General features: G+C 42.0%; 1 protein-coding gene across 2 annotated transcripts in view; it reads right to left on the reverse strand.

Annotated features, from left to right (window-relative positions):
• The window catches only part of VIT (vitrin), an 81,298-nt gene that overhangs the window by 34,212 nt on the left and 23,008 nt on the right, over positions 1-24,078 (reverse strand). For both annotated transcript variants that reach the window (XM_054021395.1, XM_054021394.1), the window contains exons 3-12: positions 22,338-22,403; positions 21,238-21,394; positions 18,626-18,759; positions 14,154-14,231; positions 9,730-9,810; positions 7,631-7,834; positions 6,778-6,828; positions 1,093-1,131; positions 934-990; positions 213-275 (exon numbers count right to left, since the gene is read on the reverse strand). In XM_054021395.1, the coding sequence (XP_053877370.1) occupies positions 213-275; positions 934-990; positions 1,093-1,131; positions 6,778-6,828; positions 7,631-7,834; positions 9,730-9,810; positions 14,154-14,231; positions 18,626-18,759; positions 21,238-21,394; positions 22,338-22,403 (930 nt within the window). The remainder of the gene's footprint in view (positions 1-212; positions 276-933; positions 991-1,092; positions 1,132-6,777; positions 6,829-7,630; positions 7,835-9,729; positions 9,811-14,153; positions 14,232-18,625; positions 18,760-21,237; positions 21,395-22,337; positions 22,404-24,078) is intronic.

The following is a 24,078-nucleotide window of genomic DNA, read 5'->3' on the forward strand; positions in this document are numbered from 1 at the left end:
GAGCACATCAATTACTGAGCTAGTACTTTGCTTCACATTCACAAATATGGTGGCATGATGTAACAACTGTTCAGTAGACAAATTGCTACGTGTCTCATGGGATCACCCTGAAAATTGCATGAAATGTTACTTATGATCCTATCTTGAAGGGCAAACATTTGAAATGAAAGGGAATGAGGGGACTTTAGGCAATTTCTAACAGTAGACCTTACCGAGATGGACTGGAGACCCGGCAGGTTTCCGGAAGGCTGCGACAGGCTCTTGGCGTTGAATACCTGTGTGATTTGACACAAGGCTCAACTTCAGTTGGTTAGTTCAGAGGAATGTGATTATAGGGTGTACAATGGAACTGAAAGTAATACTCATTTGATTTCTTTTGAAGACAAATGGAAAAGGAAGACAGTAACTGAACAAAGAAGTACCTTTAAAGACTGAGACAAAGAGTCAAATTAAGATCTAGTGAAAGTGGATGCTTCTCAGTGAACTTGTACCCACTTATACTGGGCCTGAATCTAGGGTACAAAATGACTCCTTCAAAGTGCTAAGCTAACTCGACTGCTGGGCACTGAGGGCACTTAGTGACTCTCAGGATCAGGCCCTGGAATCCCAGATTGAAAGACATCTGAGACATGGTCATAGAGCCCAAACCCCGACTGTTTAGCAATAGCAAACGTGCCCTTGTTGAATGGTTTGAGATTATATTTAGAGAACAATTATGAAATTATTTTCATTTCTTTGTTCTTTATCCAAACAAGTAGCCCTTGTTAATTAAGTATATTCCCATTCAATATTCAGTGCAGTGTTTGTTAGCATTGCAGACTGCTGGAAAAGAGCTTAGAAGATGAAATAATATTGTATTATTTAACTCTCAGTAGATGCGAATGGTATAATTTGCTACAAAGAGAAACTTGAAAAGTTACTTAAAGCCTTTACCTGTATTGGCTCGAGGAATATTTCTGATACTTGCGTAGGGTGAAGTGCCCCTGGATGCTTTGAAAACATTTTATTGGTCAGTGCACAGAACTTAAATAGAATTGCTTTCATTGTTTTAATTATAAAATCTACTACGTCTGTATTAGTTTAAGGACATACCTTGATTCTGGCCTCTTCCTTGTGCAGCCTGAACCTGCCCTAAGTAGGCATTAAAATGGAAAATGTCATTTAGATTATGTTTAGTTCAAGACTGCCATTATCTGGGATTTTCAGTGAGTTTCATTTTGCACTTGTCAGAGTTAATGATGTGTCTATGGAGTTTCTTTATACTGCAGCAATGTGCTTGTGCATATTGTTCATACATTTAAGTTGTTTCTTTTGGGGGCAAAGTAAAAATATATAGTTCTTGGTTTTTGTTTTGTTTTTAACTGAGAAGGTTAATTAATATTTGCCACTTTACATTTAGAAATGTTACTTGTACAGGACAGTAGGGCTGCAGGAACAACTTCATAGTTATGATTGTGACTTAGTTTCTAGTATAACCCTTATTTAAACGCTTTCCCCATCTTTATTGTTCTTATTAAGTATTTGGAATGCAGCATCACCTAGGAGACCCAGCCAAAGACCAGGACTTCATCGTCAGGGCCGGTGCTACCATTTAGGCAAACTAGGCGGTTGCTTAGGGCGCCAAAATTTGGGGGCACCAAAAAGTGGTGCCCCCAATTTTTTTTTTTTTTACAGCATTCCTACGCCCCCTCCCCAAGCACGCAGTCGCCACTCTACTTCTCCCGCCTCCCAGGCTTGCGGCGCCTTTGAAATCAATCAAATTAGCCCCCACTCCCCTCCGAGCGCCACGCCGCTGAATCAAATAAATAAATAAATAAATAAATAAAATCGAGTGTCGCCCCGCCCCAAGGTGCCGCCCCAAGCACACAGCCCGGCCCTGTATTTATAATCCTTTTGACTACACTGGGTTTTGAGGAAGCTAGCCCCTGAAGACATGTTATCAATGCCTCAGAATGGTGCTTAGTTCTGTTGGCCTTCGTTAGCCCAGATAAACAGGAGGGTTTTTGAATTACAGCTCCAGTGCCTACAAGGGTGGTTGTTCTTTTAAATATAAGACAAGCCAGGGAGTCTGCTAAAAAGTGAATGTTTATTGAACTGGAGCACTGACCAAGCAGGGGGCTGTGGCATGAGGAGAGGTCTGTGACAAACTGGTGGCAGGCGGTCAAACAGAGTGAATCCCCAGAAGAAAGCAATCAACAGTCAACAAGGTGCAGACCTGTTCAGCTGAGTGCTATGACTGCAAACTGCAGTGAGGGCAGTAAAGTCCAGTTACTGGAGCTTTGGGAAAAGTCAGGAATTAATGTTAAATGTGTAACTGCAGACCAGCTCTGGGATGCTTTGATTAAATATGACCAGGCAGAACACATAGCTAATACACTGCAATCTAGGCCTAGAATCAAGAAAATGCATTCTGTGCCAGGGAGCTAGTCAGAGCCCATGGCTGGAAACTGATCCCAGTCTGTGATTGGGACAAGCCTTATGGTGTGAGCGTGAACCAGAGGTCATGGTGGCTGCTGAGGAAGATAGATATGCCAAGGGCACAGAGGTGGAGATGGATGGGCCAACCCAGCCAGCACAGCTGAGCAGCAGAGAAAGTTGTGAGCTGGAGTGGGAAAAACTGCAAGACCATACACAGCAACGGGAGCTGGAGTGAGAGAGAGAGACTGAGAGCAGCGTACAGAAGGTGTGGAGAAGTGGCTGCAGGAATGGCAGCAGTTGGGCCAGCAGGCAGTCCCTGGAGGAGTAAGTGGTTAGGGTTATCTTGGGAAAGAGCCAAGGTCCAAAAATAAACTCCAGGTTTCTTGCCCCAGTGCCAGGTGAGAGATCTTCTTCAACAGCACAAATGTGTTGGTAGGTACTGTTAGACAAGTGGTCTTAGTCCCCTCATCTTGCTCCACTGCTTCTAAGAAGGCATATACCTACTCAAATACAAAGCCTGTCTGGAATATGTGAATAAAAAGTAGCCTTACTGGAAAATTCTCATCTGACCTAGAGGCCTATGTACTGAAGTACCTACAGAGTAAGAAGGCCTATTACAGCATGTACATTTGTATGCTTATTTATTTATTTATTAGGTGCAGTCCAATAGTGTCTAATTCAGGCCTACCAAGTATCATGCATCTTGCACTGACATTCATGCATTAGGCAGCCCTCTAACTAGGGTTGACAACTTTCTAATTGCCGACAACCGGACCCATCTGCCCCACCCCTTCCTCATGAGGCTCCGCCCCCTGCTCCACCTCTTCCCCCAAGGCCCCACTCCCTGCTCCACCTCTTCCCTCAAGACCCCAACCCCAGCTCCACCTTCTCCTCCAGGCCCAACTCCCACTCATGTCTCTCCCCTGCATCATTTGCTGCTCTCCTCCATCCCCATAGCTGGAGCCTCTTCACCTCCCTTCCTCCTCCCCCTGCTGGACTCCCTCTGCTCCTGAGCTGCAGACCCTGTCACAGAGCCTGCCTGCCCACGAGATGCAGGTAGGAGGCAGCCCCAGCTGAGTAGGGATTGACGTGGGTTAATGACCCATTGCTTTCCCCCCCCCATTACCCACCCGCAATAACCAGACTTTTGATGTCCAGTCAGTAGATCTGACTGGACACTGCCAGGTCCCCTTTTCAACCAGACTTTCCGGTCAAAAACCGGGCACCTGGCAACCGTACTTATCATGCCTAAATCATGTGAAAGATTGGGCCTGTAGTGGAGCAGGCCCATCCCTGCTGTTTTTTGCCTGATTCCATGTCATCTGCTGAGACAATCAATGTTTAGATATAACATTTGGGGCTCTTATATTGCAGTTTATTTGTTAATTCATGTTTTTATGACAAGGAAAACAAGGTGAAAATCAAAAAGGAAGAATATAAGGAAGGAAGCACAAATACAAGGACTGTTAGGGGCAGCAAGGAGTATTTTCTTCTGAGAGACTCTAAGCCATAAATCACCTTTGGTTTAATCATGTAAACTTTTCCGAATACCAGTGGTTGGTAGTGGCAAAGCATCTTTTCTTATAGATGCAACCATAGTGGTAATCGTTTGAACTACGTTGTGTTCCAAGTGAGTTTACTCTGGAGGTGCCTTTTGAAAGCAAGTTACCAATGTATCATGATGGTCAGATGCGAGTCCCCATTAGCCAGGACAAACAAGAGAGTGTTTGATTCCTTCTCCAGTTTCTACAGGATCTCACTATTTTTAAATTTTGGACCAGACAGATTGTGGTGTGAAGCTGGGCATCCTCAAAAGCTCCAGTCTGCATCGTAAAAGTGAGTACTGAATGCATGTAAGGCTGAGGCATCTGAGAGGGAATCTGTGATGATCAGACAAAAATGGGGCCTTTAAAAAATTTTTTTTTGGCAATAGTTTGATTTTTTTTAAATGAAGTATTTAGAATTCAGAAAACATTCTCACCCGATGACAACAATGATGCAGTAGGCCAGATTTGGGGTATAAATACTGTGCTTGACAATGTCCTAAAAATCATATTAATGTGTTTGGTCCCAATTGTGTTCCTGACAGCAGGATATCTCCCATGGTCCTCAACACTGATACATAATGAGGTACCGCCCCATACCCTGGGCCCTTATAATCTTTCTTCATGTATAGCCTTTTTTCTCTTTTGGGAAGAGATTCACATTAGGAACCTAATTCAAGAAATTTAAGAAGAAACCTGGATCTAAAATGCAATCAGGAGACTAATCAAAGACAAATAAAAATCATGAATACATTTCATTTTAAAGTCTTAGGATGAAATCCTGGCCCCACTGAAGTACATGACAAAACTACCATTGATTTCAATGCAGTTAGAATTTCACCCTTAATCTACATCCTCGGACTGATTTGGGATCCTCAAACAGGCTTTTAACATCCTTTTTAAAGAAAACGTGGTCTAACTTGTGTCCTGCCCTGCATGAACACGAAACAGAAAAGGGAGAAGCACACAAAGGTTTTATAAAGCTTTATAAAGCAGATTTATAAAGCTATTTGGGTGCCTAAAGATGAATGCAGGCACCTAGAGCAATTTATAAAAGTGCCTAAAAGGAGTTAGACACCTAATCCCATTGACATATGGTTTGGTGCTTTTGAAAATCCCACTAGGCACCTATCTGCATTTTAGCACAATTAAATACATTTGTAAATCTGTCCCTAAGAGACTACAGCCCAGATTCTCAAAGGTATTTAAGTGAAATCAATGAGAATTAGACACCAAAATACCTTTTGAGTATCTGGATTTATGGCTCTCTTTCCATCTTTGTGCAGAGCAGGAGCATAATCCAGCTGGAGAAAGCGCACAGGCACTGCACAAGGCCACCACATTTTGTAGGTCCCCAAAAAGGGAATGAAGGGGTGAAGTGAAGGTGGAACTATATTGGCCCAGAAGAGATGCCCTGGTATAGAAGAGAATGGAGAGCCAGACTGAGTCAGAGTTCCATAAAGGACTCTCACTGCAGCACAACTCCTCACATGACAATCTGCCCTAGAGATGAACACTTGCACATTAGAATAAATACCTCAATGAATCAAAATCTTTCCTCTCCTTCCTATTTTTTTTCTCCCCAATGCTTTCAAGGTGTACCTCAGTGATGTGGTAATACAGTGGGATTCACAACTTAATTTAATGAATCTTGCTCTCAGTACTTGAATTAGCTAGCAGATAACCATTGCATCCATCTGGTAGGATACTGAATGGCTACTCTTAATTTCAAAGGAGCTTATTTAACAAGACAAAACATCCCAGTTTTGCTTTCAGATATATGGACACCGTTCCCATTGGCTTCAGTGACAGTTGTACCTTTGTATCTGAGCAGAACCAAGCCCAAGGTGCTCGGAAAGGGTGGCAGATGTAACAGCTGAGCACAGCACGGGTTCCTTTTCACTCAGTAGAAGGCAGATTTCAGTGCTCAGTCTGGAGAAACTTGCTAGCATTTGAAAATGTGTTTCTTTTTCTTCTCAGCTGAGTAATTAAATACTGCAAGTTGCTTCAAATATTTGTATTACAGCTTGTGGGCTAGAATGGAAGCAGGTTTCTTGGATCAAGATGAAGGAGGAACTTTGACCAAACATGATGCTGTTGTCAATAACACTAATGCAAAGCCAGGAAAAACATCACATTTATGCCACACCCTGAGCCTTGGTCTGAGGTTTTCCAAACTGCCCTGGCCTAACTTAAGTCAGTGTTTCAAAGCTTTCAGCTCTCAGGGAGTGACTTTAAATAATTATCCCACAGTCTGAATTACATATGTCGGAGCAATAGCAAAGTTTTGGTTTTTGGTGGGGTGAGGGGAGAGAGTGTAAGACGAGAGGGGCCAGTATGAAAATATGCATCAAGTAGCTCAGGGGGCTTGGAAAAATTCAAGTGTTGGAAGACCGAGTGCCCATAATTTACCAAGGCAGAAACTTGCAACAAGGGTCTCAAGTTAGACACCTAGGTAACAGTGGTTCATTTGCAGAGATGCCGAGCACCAATATCTCCCACTGGAGTTGTGGGTGCTCAGCATCTCTGCCAGTTAGGCTGTGTGCTTATTTTCATGTTTACATACAGATTTAGATGATTCATTTCAGGCCCCCCATGTTTGGAAATGCTGACCCAGGTTTGTGCCGGATTTCCTCAAATTCCACTTTAAAAACTGGGGTGAAATCCTGGCCGTTCTGAAGTCAATGGGAGTTTTGCCATTGGCTTCACTGGGGCCAGGATTTCACTCCAGTTTTGCAAATCTGAGCCTTAATGATACTGCAACCCTGCTGCTTTAATACGCACTTTATCCACTCCTCACAACCACTGTACTTACTTGATGCTGCAGCTGCCACAGCTGAGTAAACTGGATGGACGCTGCTAGGACCTAGGCAGAAACAAAACAGTTTCTAACTGTAAAAGGTGTTAAACAATAAAAACAATGTACATGCTTGTTAATGAATGAAAGTGGGGGTGGGGGTAGGACCAGGGAAAATCAGGTCAGAAAAGTCCATAGTAGAGAGCTCTTGCTGAGGGTCCTTTTTAGGGTCCAAGTAGGATTGTGGGGTGAGGGAAGTAATTGCAAAAAATCTATTTTGAGTAATATACTTGAAAGTGATCATGAAAAGATTGTCAAATCTGCATGCTGAATTATCAGCCCACCTGTACAGCTGGCCAAATCATTCACAGGAATATTTGTTGAATAATACATCTGAAAATTATCATGATTTTATTGTGGGCAGAGGAAGGTCCGAACTCAGGTGGAACAATGCAATTCAGATGTGAGTCTATATTTTATCTATTTGGAAGTAGTATCCAGAAGTAGCACGTCTTACTCTTGATATATATAGATATAGATAACTAATATGAATGTAGCCACTTTTACCTATTACAGGCTATACTTACATAACACGTGGTTTATGTTTATGAAACATACTTTCTTCCACATGGGCTTTGTAACCTCTCAGAAATCCATATTAGAACTCTTAACACACTAATTCCACCCCTCCTTTTTGCTGATTCTTTTATACATTATTAATATTCCTACATTGTATTATTTAATACATTTTGATAGTCTACTAAACAAGGGCCAATCAGACCTATTCTTGAAATATTATTAATTATTATTATTTATTAGGAAAATTGAAGGTCAACAAGACAGTACAAATCCCTCCCTTCATTCTACTGACCTATATCCCTGACCCTATGCACTGCAGATCGAGGTTTGGCAGCGGTAATAGTAGTTGTAGTGCTGGTTGTTGCAGGGAATGTAGTTGGCTTTGGTGTTGTGCTGATGGGTTCCAGAGTCGTGGTGGGCTTCAGCGTTGTGGTGGTAACTTGTGTAGCTGGTACCGGTCCCGGAGACGTCTGATATTCTTTGCGGAGTGCATCGGCTATAAGTGTGTTTAAAAGTTATATATATCATGTAATTAGATATGACATATGTAGAAATATCATAAATGGTGTCAACTTGTTTAAAATGAGCAACAAAGTAGCCCAAGTTCATTCTGGCCGCATCCCTGAAAATGTCTATGAGCACCAAACACATGCATGCCTTTGCTGCTGTGTGGATATATAGCGTGTGTCTTGATGTGACATAGTATTACACCATTCTGCAGAAAGCAGTTACAAGGAATTAATCTAGAGCGTTCATGCCCTTGATTCTCCCCTACAGTTTCTCCACTTTCACAAGAGAATCTATGACTCTGACAAGTATATCAAAAACACAACGTTCCTGATACTGCTGATTTGCAGTCAATTTCTATTGCACTGGCATATCTTCTCTACATGATAAAGCAACTTGAAACTCCATGTAAATGTAACTCATGTTACCTGACGTATTATAAAATCATTAAGTGTGTCACTGAGCAAAACTGAGGTACCTACCACAGTACTGCAAGTTTGCTGACGTATGGACAACTTCTAGGGAAAAATGCTTCAGGGAATTGTGTGAAGATCAGAACAGCAGCAACCTGTTTAGCTGATATGAGGTGAGGTGGGGATAGCACAATATTTTGGGGGGGCCTACATTGTTCTAAATTTTAGTCATTTCAGACCAGTTATTTTAAAGTGCGGATACTCACTATTATGATGGAGGGGAATATGAGATGCTTCTAAACTTGCGAGCTGCCAAATGTGCCTCCTAAATATCACTATAAGCAATGATTTTATGTGTTTTTATATTTCAGTGTATCAGCTTTAAAAATAAACCCTTCAACACTGCCCTCTCAGTCTATCTACAAAAACTGCCGTAGAAACAAACATTTCACAACACTGCCCTCAGTCCAGTTCCTCTCCACTTAGCTCACAGCCCCAAGAAAGGCCTAAGAAATTATGGGAATTAAAACAGGGCTGCGTATCATTATTCAATCCATTCATGGCTACATCAGCACAGCCTAGTGTTTCATTGCTGGAATGTTCTCCTGTTGGAAAGCATCATCCCCGACACTGTCTGCTGGATTAATTACTACCTGCTGCTAGCCAGTTAAAAATGCAAACCTCAGACAGTCTTAAAAGGGGTAATAAAGAGAGCTAAGAAAAACAAAACAGATGAATTGGAAAAATTAACAGAAACAATTTCCTTAGAGCTGAATTGTGCCTTGTCATGTACAGATGTGCTAAAGGGGAAAAGGTAGCAAGCACAAGAAGTCCTCCCCTCTAACTTTGTACCTGGTGCTAGGGAAAAGGCATATTTTTGATCTTTGTACCCACAGCATGCAAGAACCAGGGAAATCTGAAGATGGCAACAATACTAGAATCCCTGGGGGAGGGGCTAGGAAGGACTATGTTGACGGTGGAAACATGGCTCTGTCCTTCCTGCTGGGCAGGCCAAGAGGAGAACACACTGCACCCTGCAAGAGGGTAGCAGTGAACACTGCTGAGAGTTCGTATCCTGTGCTCCTGGAAGCATTATGCCTACCTGAGCTACAATACTTCTGAGAGTTACTGTACAGGCACTGATGCTCCTACCCACCTCCTGCCAGTGCAAGGGAGTGGCTGAAAGCCACAGTATAGGCCTTAATATTGCACCACAGTAGAGCAGTACCATGATACATGCAAAGCTTAGGTTGTGATGGTGCCCTTGTATCCTCACTCCCCTCTCCTTCTTTATCTTGGCATGCTCCTTGGTGATGGTTTGCAGAAGCAGAGGCTCATTCTCTTGCTATGAGAATCCAGAATAGAGGCAGCAGGAGAGGTAGACTGGTATACATTACAAATTCAAATGCCGACTTTTTAGACTGAAGGGCTAATTCAAGTCTAAGGATTTGCTGTGAGCCACAGCCCATACCTTGTTCAGGTGATTTTTCTGATGCATTAGAGATGTCTGTATTCCTGGTAGCCTTTATATCTTGTGCCGACTTTTTAGATTCTGTATGAAGGAAAATAAAGCACTGTGAAGGGGTGAGTTTGGCCTATGAAGCTCCCTGCTAGGGGGAGGGGGAGTCTAGCTGTTCTACTACACCCTGTCCCAAGAAGCAGCAAGCTGAGAGGAAAAGAACAAAGAAGGTGGGTCTTCTAAGTTTGTCTAGACAGGACTTTCTGTAGTGGCCATTTTGGAAACTATAGACCTAGTCCTCCAAAGACTCGAGGGGCTATTAATAGCCAATCAGGGCCCTGCTGTTCCAGATAGAAGGAGCAGCCTGGCCTTAGCAGAGTAGTTCCTGGCTTGGATCAGAGGGGGCCTCCTTTCTAGCCAAAGTACCTTAAGGGATGACCTGTTGGTTGTGGGTGGGCCTTTGCTCCCCGACTGGCCACAAGTCGGGTAGCATAAACCCCCAGTAGGGGATGGAGCTTGTTTGGGAGGTTGAAAAAATGGCTGAATTTGAAGGGCCCAGACCTGCAGTTGAAGACCCTAGCTAATAGACGGTATATTAATTAGACTTCCATTTGGACTTTGTGTCTAAGCCACTGAAGACCCAACAAAGTCAGCTGGCAGCCTGCAGGAGGCAACGGGGTGAGCAAAGGACTGTGCTACTGCACCCACAGCAAGGAGGCACTCAAGAGGTGAGCGTCTCTACACCAGCACCTTTCAAAAACGTAGCATTAGGAGAAAACCATTTTGCTTCTTTCTCCCATTTACTGAGCATAAATCACAAGATTGTCTAGGGACAAATACATTAGTATCTCCAGACCAGTGGTTCTCAACTTTCCAGACTACTGTCTCCTTCTCAGGAATCTGAAGCCCGAGCCCTGCCGCCCAGGGCTGAGGCATGTAACTTTGCTTTGTGGGGCCCACTGTGGAGTGGGGCCCCAGGCATTTGCCCTGCTTGCCACCCTGTAACTCCAGCCCTGCGCACTTGTGAATCCCCCTGCCCCCCGCTGCTCACAGATCCCAGGTTGCAAAACACTGATCTAGATGAGTTGATGTAACCTCTGAAAGACCGCTGTGTACCCCTGGTTGAGAACCACTGCTCTAGACTATGGTATACTTTGGAATTGGAGTACACTATTACTTCCTTGATGCAAGTCTTATCCCACCAAATTCTGCAGTCCTTTACTCTGACAAAACTCCTAGGGGCTTCATTGGGACTTTTGAACTGAACCAAAAAATGTAAGGTTTGGCTAATAATACAGCAAAATTCAGATAATTTACAAACCATTATGTTGATTCAGCTTCCAAGTAACATGATGCCCTCAGAAAGAGCACAAACTGCAAATGATTTTGACTCCTGATTGCTATTGAAAGTCATTTAAACCCTGTTCCTGCAACCACTTTTGAATGTGCTTGTCTTTGAGCATATGAGTAGCTGCATCCACTTAAAGTATTTGTGGGACCACGGCTTTAATGTGTGTAGAGTGGCTGGTTAGTACTAGTTCGTATATTGTATTTCAGTCATTAATTAAAATGCAGTCACAAGTCATTCACCCTTGACATTGTCAATCACTCAGGGGCCCAGATACTAAATTCCATTAACCCCAAGACTCTGATTCAGCAAAGCCCTTCAGCATGTACATAGGTCTGACTGACTTAATTTAGCACATGCTTGAAGGGCTTTGGTGAGTCAGAGTGACTACTGGTGGGTTTGGTGTTTAGTTTTCTCTCTCTTTTTCAGCAGTGCTGTCTTATTTTAAAGCTGACCCTAGAGTTATAACTTCCCCATTAATTTGGATTCTTTTTTAAACCAGCAGCTGTTGTCTGTTTGTACCAACTGTGAGTAGTTATAACTTGGGAGACTTTTCTTGCTCTGCACAGGTTTTGGGGTGGGGGGCTGCCACTTGCATTAAAAAGCAAAAAGAGAAAATATCAGGTGGCATGAGGCTCTAGGGACATTGGGACAATGATAGACAGCCATGTGTGAAGAGGGTGTTTTGACTAGTTTGGCAGCCAACCAGTGAGTTACTCTAAGGAGTCTCTCTAGCTGCTGGAGATAATGGGTTCAATTTTCTAGTCAGGTAAAGTGGTTGTAATGTCTTAAATTGGAGTAAAACTGGCACTTCTCAGATAAGGAAGAGGTAACCATCTGTTACAAGATGGATCCTGTATCCTTTACAGAAACCCTAATGTGAGAAATCAATTGCACAGCTGTGCTCCTTTGATAGGCATAGTTTGGCTGGGAACATGGATGTCTGGTGGGAAGAAGGCTCCTTGGGGAGGGGGTCAGGACTCTCTGATTCATGTGGAATTGGGCTGGGGAGAAACATGTCAAAAGATTAATCAAAAACTGAGTTTGATACAGGAATTGTTATCAATCCCTTTGGTCATCTCGGAGCTTTCTTCTCAACAGCACACAGCATCACTTGCCAGGATCTTTTTCAGTTTATGCTGCTTAATGGAAGACCAGTGGCCAATACATTTTCTGCCATCCATAGTTTGCTGATGGCTGAGGCCACTGACATTTTGTATGTATAATTGGGAAGTGGCTGGATGAGGCTTCCTTGTATTAATTTCTGTTATGAGATGTGATTAGAGCACCAATAGCAGAAATATTATTTTGAGTTAGACTGATTGCAGCCTATTGAGGCTTTAAAGTCCTAACCCATGACTGTGGTGGCATCTGCGTTGGTGTTCCCAGCTGTGGTAGGGGGCTCAATGAGTGGGTGTATTTGTGGTAAGTCTTTTGGTTTTCTTTTCCTTTTCCTGGAAGGAGACACATTTTCATAAGCATGGTCTCACTTCTGTGGGTGTGATTTGTCCCCATAACATATGTGCTCATGAGGCCTTTTTTTTTTTTTTTTTTTGGTTGGCCTATTTGAATTGCAGGCACAAACCTGAACATTTGCACCTGTAAATATTTGAGTGCAAATCAGCCACTGAGTGGTGAAAATACTTGGATTTGCAAATGTAACTCACTTTGTAGTTACAAAGTAACTGCTGAAAATCTTCCAGGGGTACACTGACAGGTCCTCAATACAGCTTAAAATTTAGGCTACGAGTCACTTGTGTTCATTTGTGTACATGTGACTTGAGATTTCTGTAATTGGGACACTTCATCGATCCAGTAAAAAGAAAAGATAGAAACAAAGTCCTATTTTTGTATTGTGAAAATGCGCTGAGAACAAAGTGCATGGATTTTGAGCTATATGTTTGCAATACAAGCAACTAGAACATTCAAATGTAACTATGCAATTGTGCAAAAAACCCTAAACAACCCATTACTTTGAGGATAACAACCCCCATATTTTACTTTCATACAATAATGTGCAATTGGGTAACGTTAATAGCTGTAAACATTTGTTCAGCATGAATGTGTCTGGAATGTAGGTACATGTTGATAAACACGTGAACTCATTGAGAAGCCACAAAATAGCCACATGGTAGCACTGCTAAATAGTAGTGGATAACCTCATCAAGGTTCAGAAATCACACTGGCAGGCTGTGAATCACTAACAGAAAAGTACATAGCGCTATGGCTATACCCAAGGCATCATCTCACACAGTCAATCACATGTGATGGTCAAATAGGATGTCTCATTAGGGCTGGGGCCATTCAGTACTATTTTCATACACTTATCAACAATAGATCTTCCCTCTATTACAACCCCAGTGGCTCCTATGTGCATTACACTGGTGTAACAAGGAGCTGATATCTACTGCACCTCAGTGACGAAGACATTAACAATAGTCAATATACCAGAGATTAACTGGTATAAGACCTGATCCAAAGCTCATTGAAGTCGATGGGAGACTGTTCGTTGATTTCAATGGATTTTATACCAGGAACATAGAATAGAGTGCAGGTTAGAATGGTGCCCACAGGGAAGGTGCCCATTACTGCACTAGGCTGGCCATTTTTTGAAAGGGCTGGGGCTGTTGTCAGTTGACATTTATTATGGTTTGTATGTATTATTATCCATGCAGTTGATCACCCAAAGAGGGATGAGTAAATAGCATCAGACGAAAAGGCAAATATACACCCCCTAACCACAGGTAGAATCCAAAACTCATTAATGCAAATGGTATAGAATCATATTCTCTGACTTAAAGCAAGAAAAAGCACTGGGGGAAAGAGGTCTGTGGGGAAAGATAGCAATAAATAACAATGTTCTACAATAACTGGCTTTGTTGCCACATATATTAGAGAAAAGCATTGATGGTTTTGGATAAAGTATTCACACCTATTTGGGAACTAATACCAAGTGATGATGCATTTCTAACTCATAGCAATAAAAACTTTATACCATTTCCTCATCTGTTAATACATATAATATATGTATCTATTAATACTATTAATACCTATAAAATATGAGGGAACATCAACTGTAATTACTTGCCTGCTTTAACAGGTGAGCTTTTTGAGGAAGAATATTCAAGAGTTGATGGGTATGTCACACCTTTCTTTGGTTTGCCTTCTGCAAAAGAAAAGAATATATCAGATTCAGAACGATATGGACTAGGAACCTTTTAAATGTAATGGAAAACAGTCCTGTAAATAGCTCAGTGAATTCTAAAATATAACCCACATGATAAGCTGACATCCAAAGAATTCCAAGTTCTCGCAGGGCAAAATTTGCATCAAATGTAATGGTGCAGAATCAGGCTCTAAAACCAAACCCTGTAAGTCCCTCAGTTCTCCTTGATTCCATGATAATGTCTAAAAATCATTCCACTAAATACACCAATATCTAAATAAGGGGAACAAGTGAAGTACTCATGCAAGAAGCGCTACATGACATGGGATCCCTTTCTTTAACTACATCATTTTTTTTGAAACCTCTGTTTCATGATATATCATTTCTAATGTGTCATTTACAATAATAACAGTGAGACTCCCTCCCATGTGTGTGTGCTGGGTCATATAGTAGTTATATCTGGATCTAAAATGAGGGTCCTTCCCTTGAAAATGAGGCACAGTTCTGTTATGCTGTAAACCACAGACCTTTCTAGTGCCACACCAGATGGCATGTCTATTGACATGTGGCTATGAGGACTCCTCTTAAGTAGTAGTTTTGATGCTGTTGTGTTCACAGTACTAGAGAAGCCAGAGTACACTCTATACTCTGGGCCAGATTCAGAAACGTTGGCACAGAAGGATGTGAATTGTGTTTCCCTACCCCAGCTACAGTTATTCTCTCCCCTCCCCCTGCCATTGTGCCATAGAGGGGATGTACCAGTGTGGATGACAGGGGGTGTTCCTGCTTAAGCATTAACTTCCATAGAAGCTGTGCCAGCAGATGCTACTGAGGAGAGGCACTGAATCAGCATCACCAAGGCAACATCTCATGTCAGATGGCGCTGCCTGTACTTTTTAAGTTGTGTGGCTCTCTTGTTCTGCCAGATCCTCATCCCTTAGTGGATTTGCTACATCCATGGGCCTCTGCTGGGGTTTATGCCAGAATCTAACCTTCTTCATATAAGGACAATAGCTGAGTCAGAGAAGCATTGCCTTTGTTCCCCAGTTCAATCTCTTCTTAGCAACTCCAGCCCCTTTATTCCATTTCCTCTGAAAGCCTGCGCTGTTGTAACCAATAAAATCACCAGGTGATGAAGTGAATTTGCTTTCTAAACATGGCAAGATGCAAGGGTCCGTTTCAGCGCTCACTTACACTGCTAGAAGTCAGGAGTTGCTTCACTGAAGTTGAAAGAAGTTACACTGATGTACAACTGGCGTGAAAGACGGTCTTGTCTTAATATCTGGTACTACATGTGATTTGTAATTTAAATAAGGTCTGCAAATGTGCAGCTAACGCTAAATTGCTTGGTGTGACTGGCCACTCGGTGAGCTCTGGCATCTTTGGTAAAGAACTGTTTATGTCCCCTGGGTGTTCCATGCATCCGTGGGAGCTGCTCTAAATGGAGAGCTGATTATTGGTGTGGCAATCGTGCTACTCTTACAGTGACAAGAAAGCTGCCACAAAATCCATCGGAGTTTATATAACAATAATATGCGTTGAAAGATGGGGTTGCTGTTAAAGATGGGTTGAAAAACTGAGTATTATTGAACATACGGATGTTTGAAAAATAGGTGCATAGGTGAAATGTTCCCCACCCTCTCACTACTTACTTGTCACTAGCACACTCAGACATTTGGGACTCTCTTTTCTTTACCTAGTAGCCACAAAATTCCCATTAACCTGAATGGAGTCATTCACATGAGTGCCAAGACATTTTGGAACTTGAAAATGAATGAGTCTATTTGCATACCTCCTAGCGTGCTCACCACTTCAATCCCAATGACCATGCCTTGTGCTTGTTCCCCACTTCTCCTCTGTCACACCACTTCGCAGGCCAGGCCCCTTAACTGTTCCTCTTCTGCAGATGCTTATTCATCTCAATAGTTTGTGATATTTAAACTGGTAAGTTTCCTATCTGGGAACAAACTGTCAGCACGCTTTCACCATACAATACCATGTTCGCTTTTGATTTGCTGACAACTAACTTGGCTGGTGTATAGACAATTCCTCAGCTCAGATGTCAAAGCTGACCTGGAGTCAGATGCCTCCATTGGCTTTTCTGGTATTTTGTATTTCTAGTCTTTATGCATCTCTTTTCTTATAAGTAATAATTCACAAACAAATGTAAACTTTTTTTTTGCCAGTGGGGTTTGTCTGCATCCAGCCACAGGCCAACTGAAGCAAAACTAGATGAAGAGTTATGGATCTCCATCTTTTAGCCTTTAAATTCCTCACAAAGAAAACCACATGTTTCAGAAGGCCCAGTAAGGACTACCTTCCCTTTAAATATGACTCTTTCTGCATGAACTACTATGATTAGTCCCACTGACCAATCAATTCCCTGCCATGGTGTACCTCGGTCCCACTGTGGCCATTGGTGTACCTCGGTCCCTCCTATTTTCTGCCAATGGCATGCTATAGTTTAATCTCTGGACTGCAGTAATACTTTAGTCCAATCCAAGTTATTGGATTCAATGGAGAGCTAACTGAGTGGAGTTTAATGGCCTGTGATGTAGTCCCTTCTGGCCTTAAACTCTGATTTCAGTAAGGCCACTCACAGTGCAAACAATTAAGCACAGACAGGATTGGAGCCTTACTCGAGGCATTTGAATGTTATCATTCCTAGGTGTACCCAGTCTAGCTTGAACCTAGTCTTCCCTTCTCTATTACATAGGTTTGTAACTTTCTTCTGCACCCTCTATTCATGGTGTTTATGTAACCAGGAGGTGTTGCTGCCTGAAAAATTAGGAGGAGCTGTTGTTGTGAGGACTTCAAAGTTGACTGGGTAGTACCTGAATTGCTGCTCAGTTAGAATTTGATGTTTGTTAGACGAAAGCAAGTACCAGAGGCCATTCGGTCATGACCGGAAATTCCTAACTATCCAAAGTAAATCCTCTTAAAATGTGAGCCAGGCCTGGGCTGTTAGCTGCAAAAAGAGCATCCACAAACATTCATTCAAATTCCAAATGACAGCTCAGTTTGATCATATTCCTACCCCTTATTTGCTGTTAACAAGAAAAAATATTTCTTCACTTGAATTTCTTGGGAATGGCTGTTCATACATTTGTGCTATGTTGATCTTTCCACAAGGTATGCCTGAAATACTAGTAGTTAACTAGTAGTAGCTGGTTACTTGTCTTAGCCAAGCAGTGGAAATGTGCACACCGCCATCCACTTGTGTGACAGGAGGTTCAATACAGAAGCAACATAAAACCATGTAAGTTAGCACCTCCTGTACGAACTTAGACGTCTCTAATGCATTGGTAGAGTTGAGTTTAAGGGGACTTAATTTAGACATCACCTCTGAATTTGGCCTGGGACTGTCAGGACTTGTCTTTACACCCCTATGGGGCACATGTCACACTGTAAACAGTAGAGCACTCTGAAGTGTCATGCTGTCACTGATTCCTAGTGTATGTTAACATAGTGTTGTTTGAAACAGGATTACATCAACCTGCACTAGGAACCTTTTAGATTAGAGCGTGTCAGCAGGATCTACGTGGGGCAGTGAGAGCGCAACACTTCAGAGCATGCTACAATTTACAGTGTAGCATGTGCCCAGAGGGGTGCAAAGACAAGCCCTAAGTTAGTGTAACTGGTTGTAGAGTGTTGGTATGGGGGTGGGGAGGAATTCAGGACAACAAAATCTGACTTAAGTAAAAATTTAATGGACCTGACACAAATTGGCTGCTTACTAGAGGTGGAGCAGAACTGTAATAATACATTTAGGATATGTTGATGTGGTCACTTAAGACAGGATGCTGCTTCATCAGAGCAGTCACTTGTAGAGCATTCACTGAATATGGTTTGAGATATGGGACTGGTCATCTTTTTTTAATTAGGATATGTATTTCTTCTAATAAAGAGCCCTGGCACTGCTTGCTGTGGTCAATAACTGCAACAAAAAGTTTTTTCCTGTTTATGGTTAGGAAGGAAAGCTTCAAAGCATGGAGTGAGTTTAACTGAAACAGATGTTTCAGGCTCTCTGCAAATTCAGGCAGATAATAGCTCTAAGATGTGAACTGCCTCATCTGTTTAAATGGGTGCTAACTCAGATGCCCCAGATGATACATTGTTATCTATTTCACTGCACATCAAAGCATGTAAGAAAGCAGAGGTATCAAATTATGAAGGTATACAGTCTACTCTGAGTGACCATTTATTTGGATAGGCTTTTAACAACACAACAGAGTGATGGGGCTTTGGTCATGCATTCAACCGACCAGTTCCTTTGCATAGAATATATATCACTTTAAAGTGTGATAGTATAACATAATAACTGAATTAGCTCTGTAGATTGCCTTTTTTTTTTTTTTTTTTTTTTTTTGGCGCGGGAGTAGGGAGGGTAGTACCTGAAACAATGAAGGACTCCCTCCAGCGTGGTAGGGACAAGGATCGGATTCCGTTGGAGAAGCTCCCTCTGTAACCAGATTGTCCAGCAACTTTCTGAACAAGGATTTTCCCTCCTGAGTTGTCAATTGTACCACTACAAAAGGGGGTTGGGAAGTGTTAAATGATATCAGAAATGAGGCAGAGAAACTTAGAAAGTGTTCAACTGTACAAGAGTTAGGAAGGTGTTCTCTCTCATTTTTAAATGACATGGTTGAGTTTACAACAGTCCTCAGTGCAACTTGGAGAAGTCTGCAGGCTAGGAAGTGTTTGTGCACTTGCAGCTGACTCAGGGGTCTTGTGTTTTAATCTGACTCAAGCGTCAGTATATGGCTGAAGTAAATTGTCTGATGGCGTTGTCTGACCAACATTGCCGGTTCAGAACATGTCCCTGGCTCTTGAAGTACCTACGTGTATAGGAGAAAAAAAGGGCTGAACTCCTTTCCTGAGTTACTTTGTGCAACCATGTTGACTTCAGCTGGATTTTTAAATCGGGCAGGATTTGACATAAAACTTCTAAGGTTCAAGAGCTTGAGTCAGATCTCACTGCCTTTATATCATTGTAAGTACATTAACTTGTGATTTATGGATATGTATGTAGGATGAGATTCAGGGCCCAAGAATCTAAAATAAATTTTGACAAATAGGAGGGTAATTTCCCCCTTTATTTCGCAGAACTTAGTATTTTTCCTGTTCGAAAGAAATCAACCAGGTATTACCTGTATCTGATTGTGCCTGATTCTGATCTCACCCTGGGGTAAATCAAAAGAAACACCACTGAAATCAGTGGAAAACATGGCAGCTTCGGTGTGTGCTGAATGCTACGAAGTGTTTACCACATGTGATATTATATGAATCCTAATGTGTACGAAGTCTCAGTTCTGCAGACACTGAAGCATTAGTTTGAAAACCAAGAAGTGACTCCTACTATAAACAGAGCAACCTATGCTAAGTGGAATGAAAAATATAAAATGGTGAAAAGTAACTTAGAGCTTTACAGTTCTCTTTGAATAATTTAAGTTGTTGCTGGCAATAGAAGAAAAGGAAACTCACAGATTTCATACACACATCAGAATAGTCAACAAATCCAAACTCAAATGGCACCTAGAGAAAACTAAGACCTTCTGCTCCAAAAATACAGGTATCTACCACTTAAACTACAGGAGAAACTATATTCTCAGTCACTATGTTGTGTTAGGATTAAATTGTTTTTGATACAGTTTGCCCTTAGGTATTCATGCACAATTCTCATTTTAGTCAATGGGAATTGTACACAAGTATTTTGAGGGAAGAATTTGTTTTTTGTAAGCTAGTCACTTGATAATTCAATAACAAACACCTGAACACGTATTACTTCAGCCAGCAGATGGCAGTAGTCTATATACATAAAAGCTAGCTGGTACAATAAAGAGATGCATAGGATTTTTATCCACACAGTGTGTCTCTCTCAGTGTACGCTATGCTCCACCAGTGAATTGCCTGCAGTTTGGTGTGGCAGTTTGTAAAGTACCTTTTCACCAATTCTGTTTTTTCTGTGATGTGTTTGTCACTCAATATTTGGAGCCTGGATGGCTTTAGTGTGGGTTCATGGGTTCAATTGCACCCCAAGGTGCAAAAACAGCCAAATGTACATTTCTTCCAGCCTGGTGAGGAGGGAAAACCGGGGACAGGAGAGGGAGTCATGAGCAGCTGGGCTGAACCTGAGTGCCGGGTCACAATTTGTGGAGCTAGGCCCAGCCCATGGGACAGGAGCTACCACTACAGGATGAGTGTGGGATGGGCTTGCTCTCCAGCCCCACTACTACCCCCTCAGCCCTCCCTTCCACACTGGGTTGGGACTAGGGTTGTGGTGCTGGGTAGGGGGTCATGCTGCAGGTGACTGGAGCCCCCTTGGCAATTTAGAAGAGTGTATCCATTGATTTGGGAGGCTACATCTGCCCCTGGTTTGCAGCAGATGCTTTCAGTGAATGTTTTCAGGGTCTTTTCTAGCTTAAACGGGATCACTAAAAAGAATCCTACCAAGACAGATGATAACCTACATTGCCTACATATTATTAGTGAGATTATTATTTATGTGAGACCATGAACACTTCTGATGGTATAAAATAGTGCAACAACAGTCATTTGCTATCCATAAATGAGTGATCTGGAAAAGTCTGAGCCCCTCCTGTAAGGTGCTAAGCACGCTCAGTAATAACTAACATCTAGCTCTTACAGCGCTTTGCTTCAGTAGATCTCAAATCCCTCTACAACAAAATGTCATTATTCCTACTTTACAGATGGGGAAACAGGCACAGAGAGGTGAAGTGCCTTGCTCAAGGTCACCCCGCAGGCAAGTGGCAGAGCTGGGCACAACAAATGATTTCAGTAGAAGTTCTGGTGCCTAGCACTGTCAGATTGGACCCGCCATCACATCAAATACTGTCTCTCTCTTATACTCTTTTCTATAAGAATCGTGGCCTGCAATCCAATCTGCGAAGACCAGGCAGGGTTTAATAAGCTCCAAAGCCAATGTCCCTCTACACTGGAATTATAATTCTGTACTAGAGTGTCTCGGTAGTTTAAAGCTGCTGACCTGTGGATAGCAGCACTGCACACACTGGAAAAAGAAGCATAAATGTCGGTGCCATAAACACGGTATTTTATGTCTTGACATCCTGGTGGACATTTTGCAATGAATTCCGGATTGATTATCTTCCCTGCTTTGATATCGCAGTCTAGCTCAGGTACATCTGTGAATGCAAAAAAGCTGAAAAGTTAGATTTAATATTCCAATAGTTGTGTAACCATGTAATGCACAATAGTGCCCTCTTTGAGCATATGGGCGAATTCCTTCAGGGCACAAGAGGTGTGTTTGCATGTAACATAATAAATACATGACAAGGGTAGGGTTGTAACTAAAGATGGATTGAGGAAGTAAATGGACATTTCTGACCCTAAAGGAAATCTCCAGTGTAATATAAAATATTCTAATCATTATGGGATAGATTGTGGTCATACGATGGGGGAAAGGGGCAGAAGTGAGAGCTGGGAGTTGTATGCATCCCTGAGGCAGAATGTCTGTCAGTGTTCCCCTAGTGGTAATATGGTTCTGTTTCACCATCCAAGGCAAGGCTGTGGCAAAATGCTATGATCTTGCCCTAAACCATTAAAAATGTTTGACTGCTATGCACAGCAAACAAGGGATATAAATATAAACTTAAGCTCTGTTTTATCATCCCCAATTAGATTATACAACCTAGTGGCAGGCTTGCATTTCACCCAATGCAGCAAAACTGAATGCATAGAAAAGTCCTTTTGGGATTGTAGCTAGAAGTCCCCATATAATGTCCCCTTCCAATGGTTAAGATGCACAGGGTTCACCTTCCAGTGTGTGTATTTCAATGTATTTGTCTCTTACCTAGGCTTTTCTACCAGGCTCTTCACTATGGTATCTCAGTATTTATATGTAGTATGTCATATGCTGTATTAGATATAGTTCACTTGATATATGCATCACATAATGAAATCTATATGTTTTATGCAAAGGAGGCTGTGTATTGTTGTATGTGCCTAATGGCTCCTAACGGAAGCCCCAAGGAGTTCACAGAAGATAACCTGAGTGAAGTTATGGCTTTTTTCTGCACTGGACATTCCTGTTTTGAAGCAATTAGGCATGCTGCTGAGACTACTTACATAGTTTAGCCTTTTTGTTCTTCTTTGTGGCTTCTTTAGTTGCATATGTACAAGTCAGAAACAAAGCTAAAACAAAGAAAATACAATGTCAGGTAAACAGGCAACTGCCAGCATCTTTCAGCACATGCCTCTGTGCTTGGATTTTCTGGAGCTCAGATTTATTATAATCAACCTGTTTTCAAAAATGAAATTAACATTTTGCCAGCAACAAGTAGAATTCCGTTTGAAAAGACATATTTCAGTGTGTGTGTGTGTGTGTGTGTGTGTGTGTGTGTGTGTTTTTGCAGGGGAGTAGAGATTGACTGACTGTTGGTACACTTAAATTTTCACATAACACATAATTAACTTGGGGGAATTCACCACCAAAAGATGCAATTGAGTCCAAAAGCTTAACAGGCTTAAGAAAGGATTAGACATTTTCATGAGTAATGAGAGCACCCACAAGTATATAACATAGAATAAATAATGTTAGGGATAGAAACCTCCATGCCTTATGGCTGCACAAATCAACAATTAACTGAGGGACTAGGGAGGGGTTGTTAGGAAGAAACTTCCCCTATAGGCAGGTTATTCCTTAACACAACACAAATGAAAGCTCTAGTGCCGAAACAGGTGGTATTGGGCTCTGATGGAGACAGGCTGCTGGATTAGATGGACCACTGACCTGATTTGGTTTGGCAATTCCTATTCTCCTACAATTAACGTATCACCAGAGGCTGAGGTTTATACTTCAACTATTTCAATGCTTTTTTTTTTTTAAATGTGGGAACTATATGATGGTGACAGGTAGATCTCACTTACCATTATAGGGCTGTCTGCTAATTAATGGTCATACAAAAATGTTCAATTTTCTGGACTCGTTATAGGGACTATATTGTGCATTAACCTGTATTACAAACACGCTCACCCTCCTAATCTCCCGTGTCCCATCTCTATTTCAATTGTTCACAGTCCGATTTAGGACCATGTCCCTTGGCTTCTGTGGCTAGAAATACACAGATGTTGAATGTGCTGTTCAAGATCCTTGACTGTGTTAAATGCACAGATTCACGCTCTTCTCCCCTGCCTGGGGCAGACCTTACGGTGCTGTGGATCTGACTGGGTTAGGGGGCACAATCTATTGAATGCACTGAGTCCAAGACTCTACAGAAATATTTAGTGGATTGCTGGACATCCACTTGTTGCAACTTCTCATCCACATCCTCCCCCAGCAATGGCAGTGTGGTGCTTCATGCCTCATACAGTCAGTGGTACCCCACTGTGACTGTGCATGTAGATGGGAGGAGTCACATGATGATAGCAGGGACATTAACGGCTGCTCTGAGCAGCAACAACTTACAGTGTGCATTGCTTTGTAAACCGCAAACCTCATTGCATGTAGCTGCACATTATGAAGAGTAGCATGCCATGTAGCCTTCCTCTCCATGCAGCCTCATTCCCCATTTTGCACAGGTTTGTTGAAGTTTTGCCTCTGTCTTTATTTCACAGTGGAAGGGAGATATAGCTAGATATTTATTTCCAAGTTCTGTGCAATCCACACCTCTCCTGTTACACAGGGCTACCTGAGACTCTTCATACATTTCTAAACTCTACATACAGTTTAATAATTTGGTCTAATAGGTCCCCTAATCCATAGGCTTTGATAGCTGCACTTAGTTTTTTTATTTAAGGTACATATAGATGCTTCAGAAAGGATTTGTTTCTCTGGTGCGTGCTTATTCTTGTGTTTTGCTTCTGTATC

The sequence above is a fragment of the Malaclemys terrapin genome, chromosome 3, assembly GCF_027887155.1.
Source record: "Malaclemys terrapin pileata isolate rMalTer1 chromosome 3, rMalTer1.hap1, whole genome shotgun sequence".
Lineage (NCBI taxonomy): Eukaryota > Metazoa > Chordata > Testudines > Emydidae > Malaclemys > Malaclemys terrapin.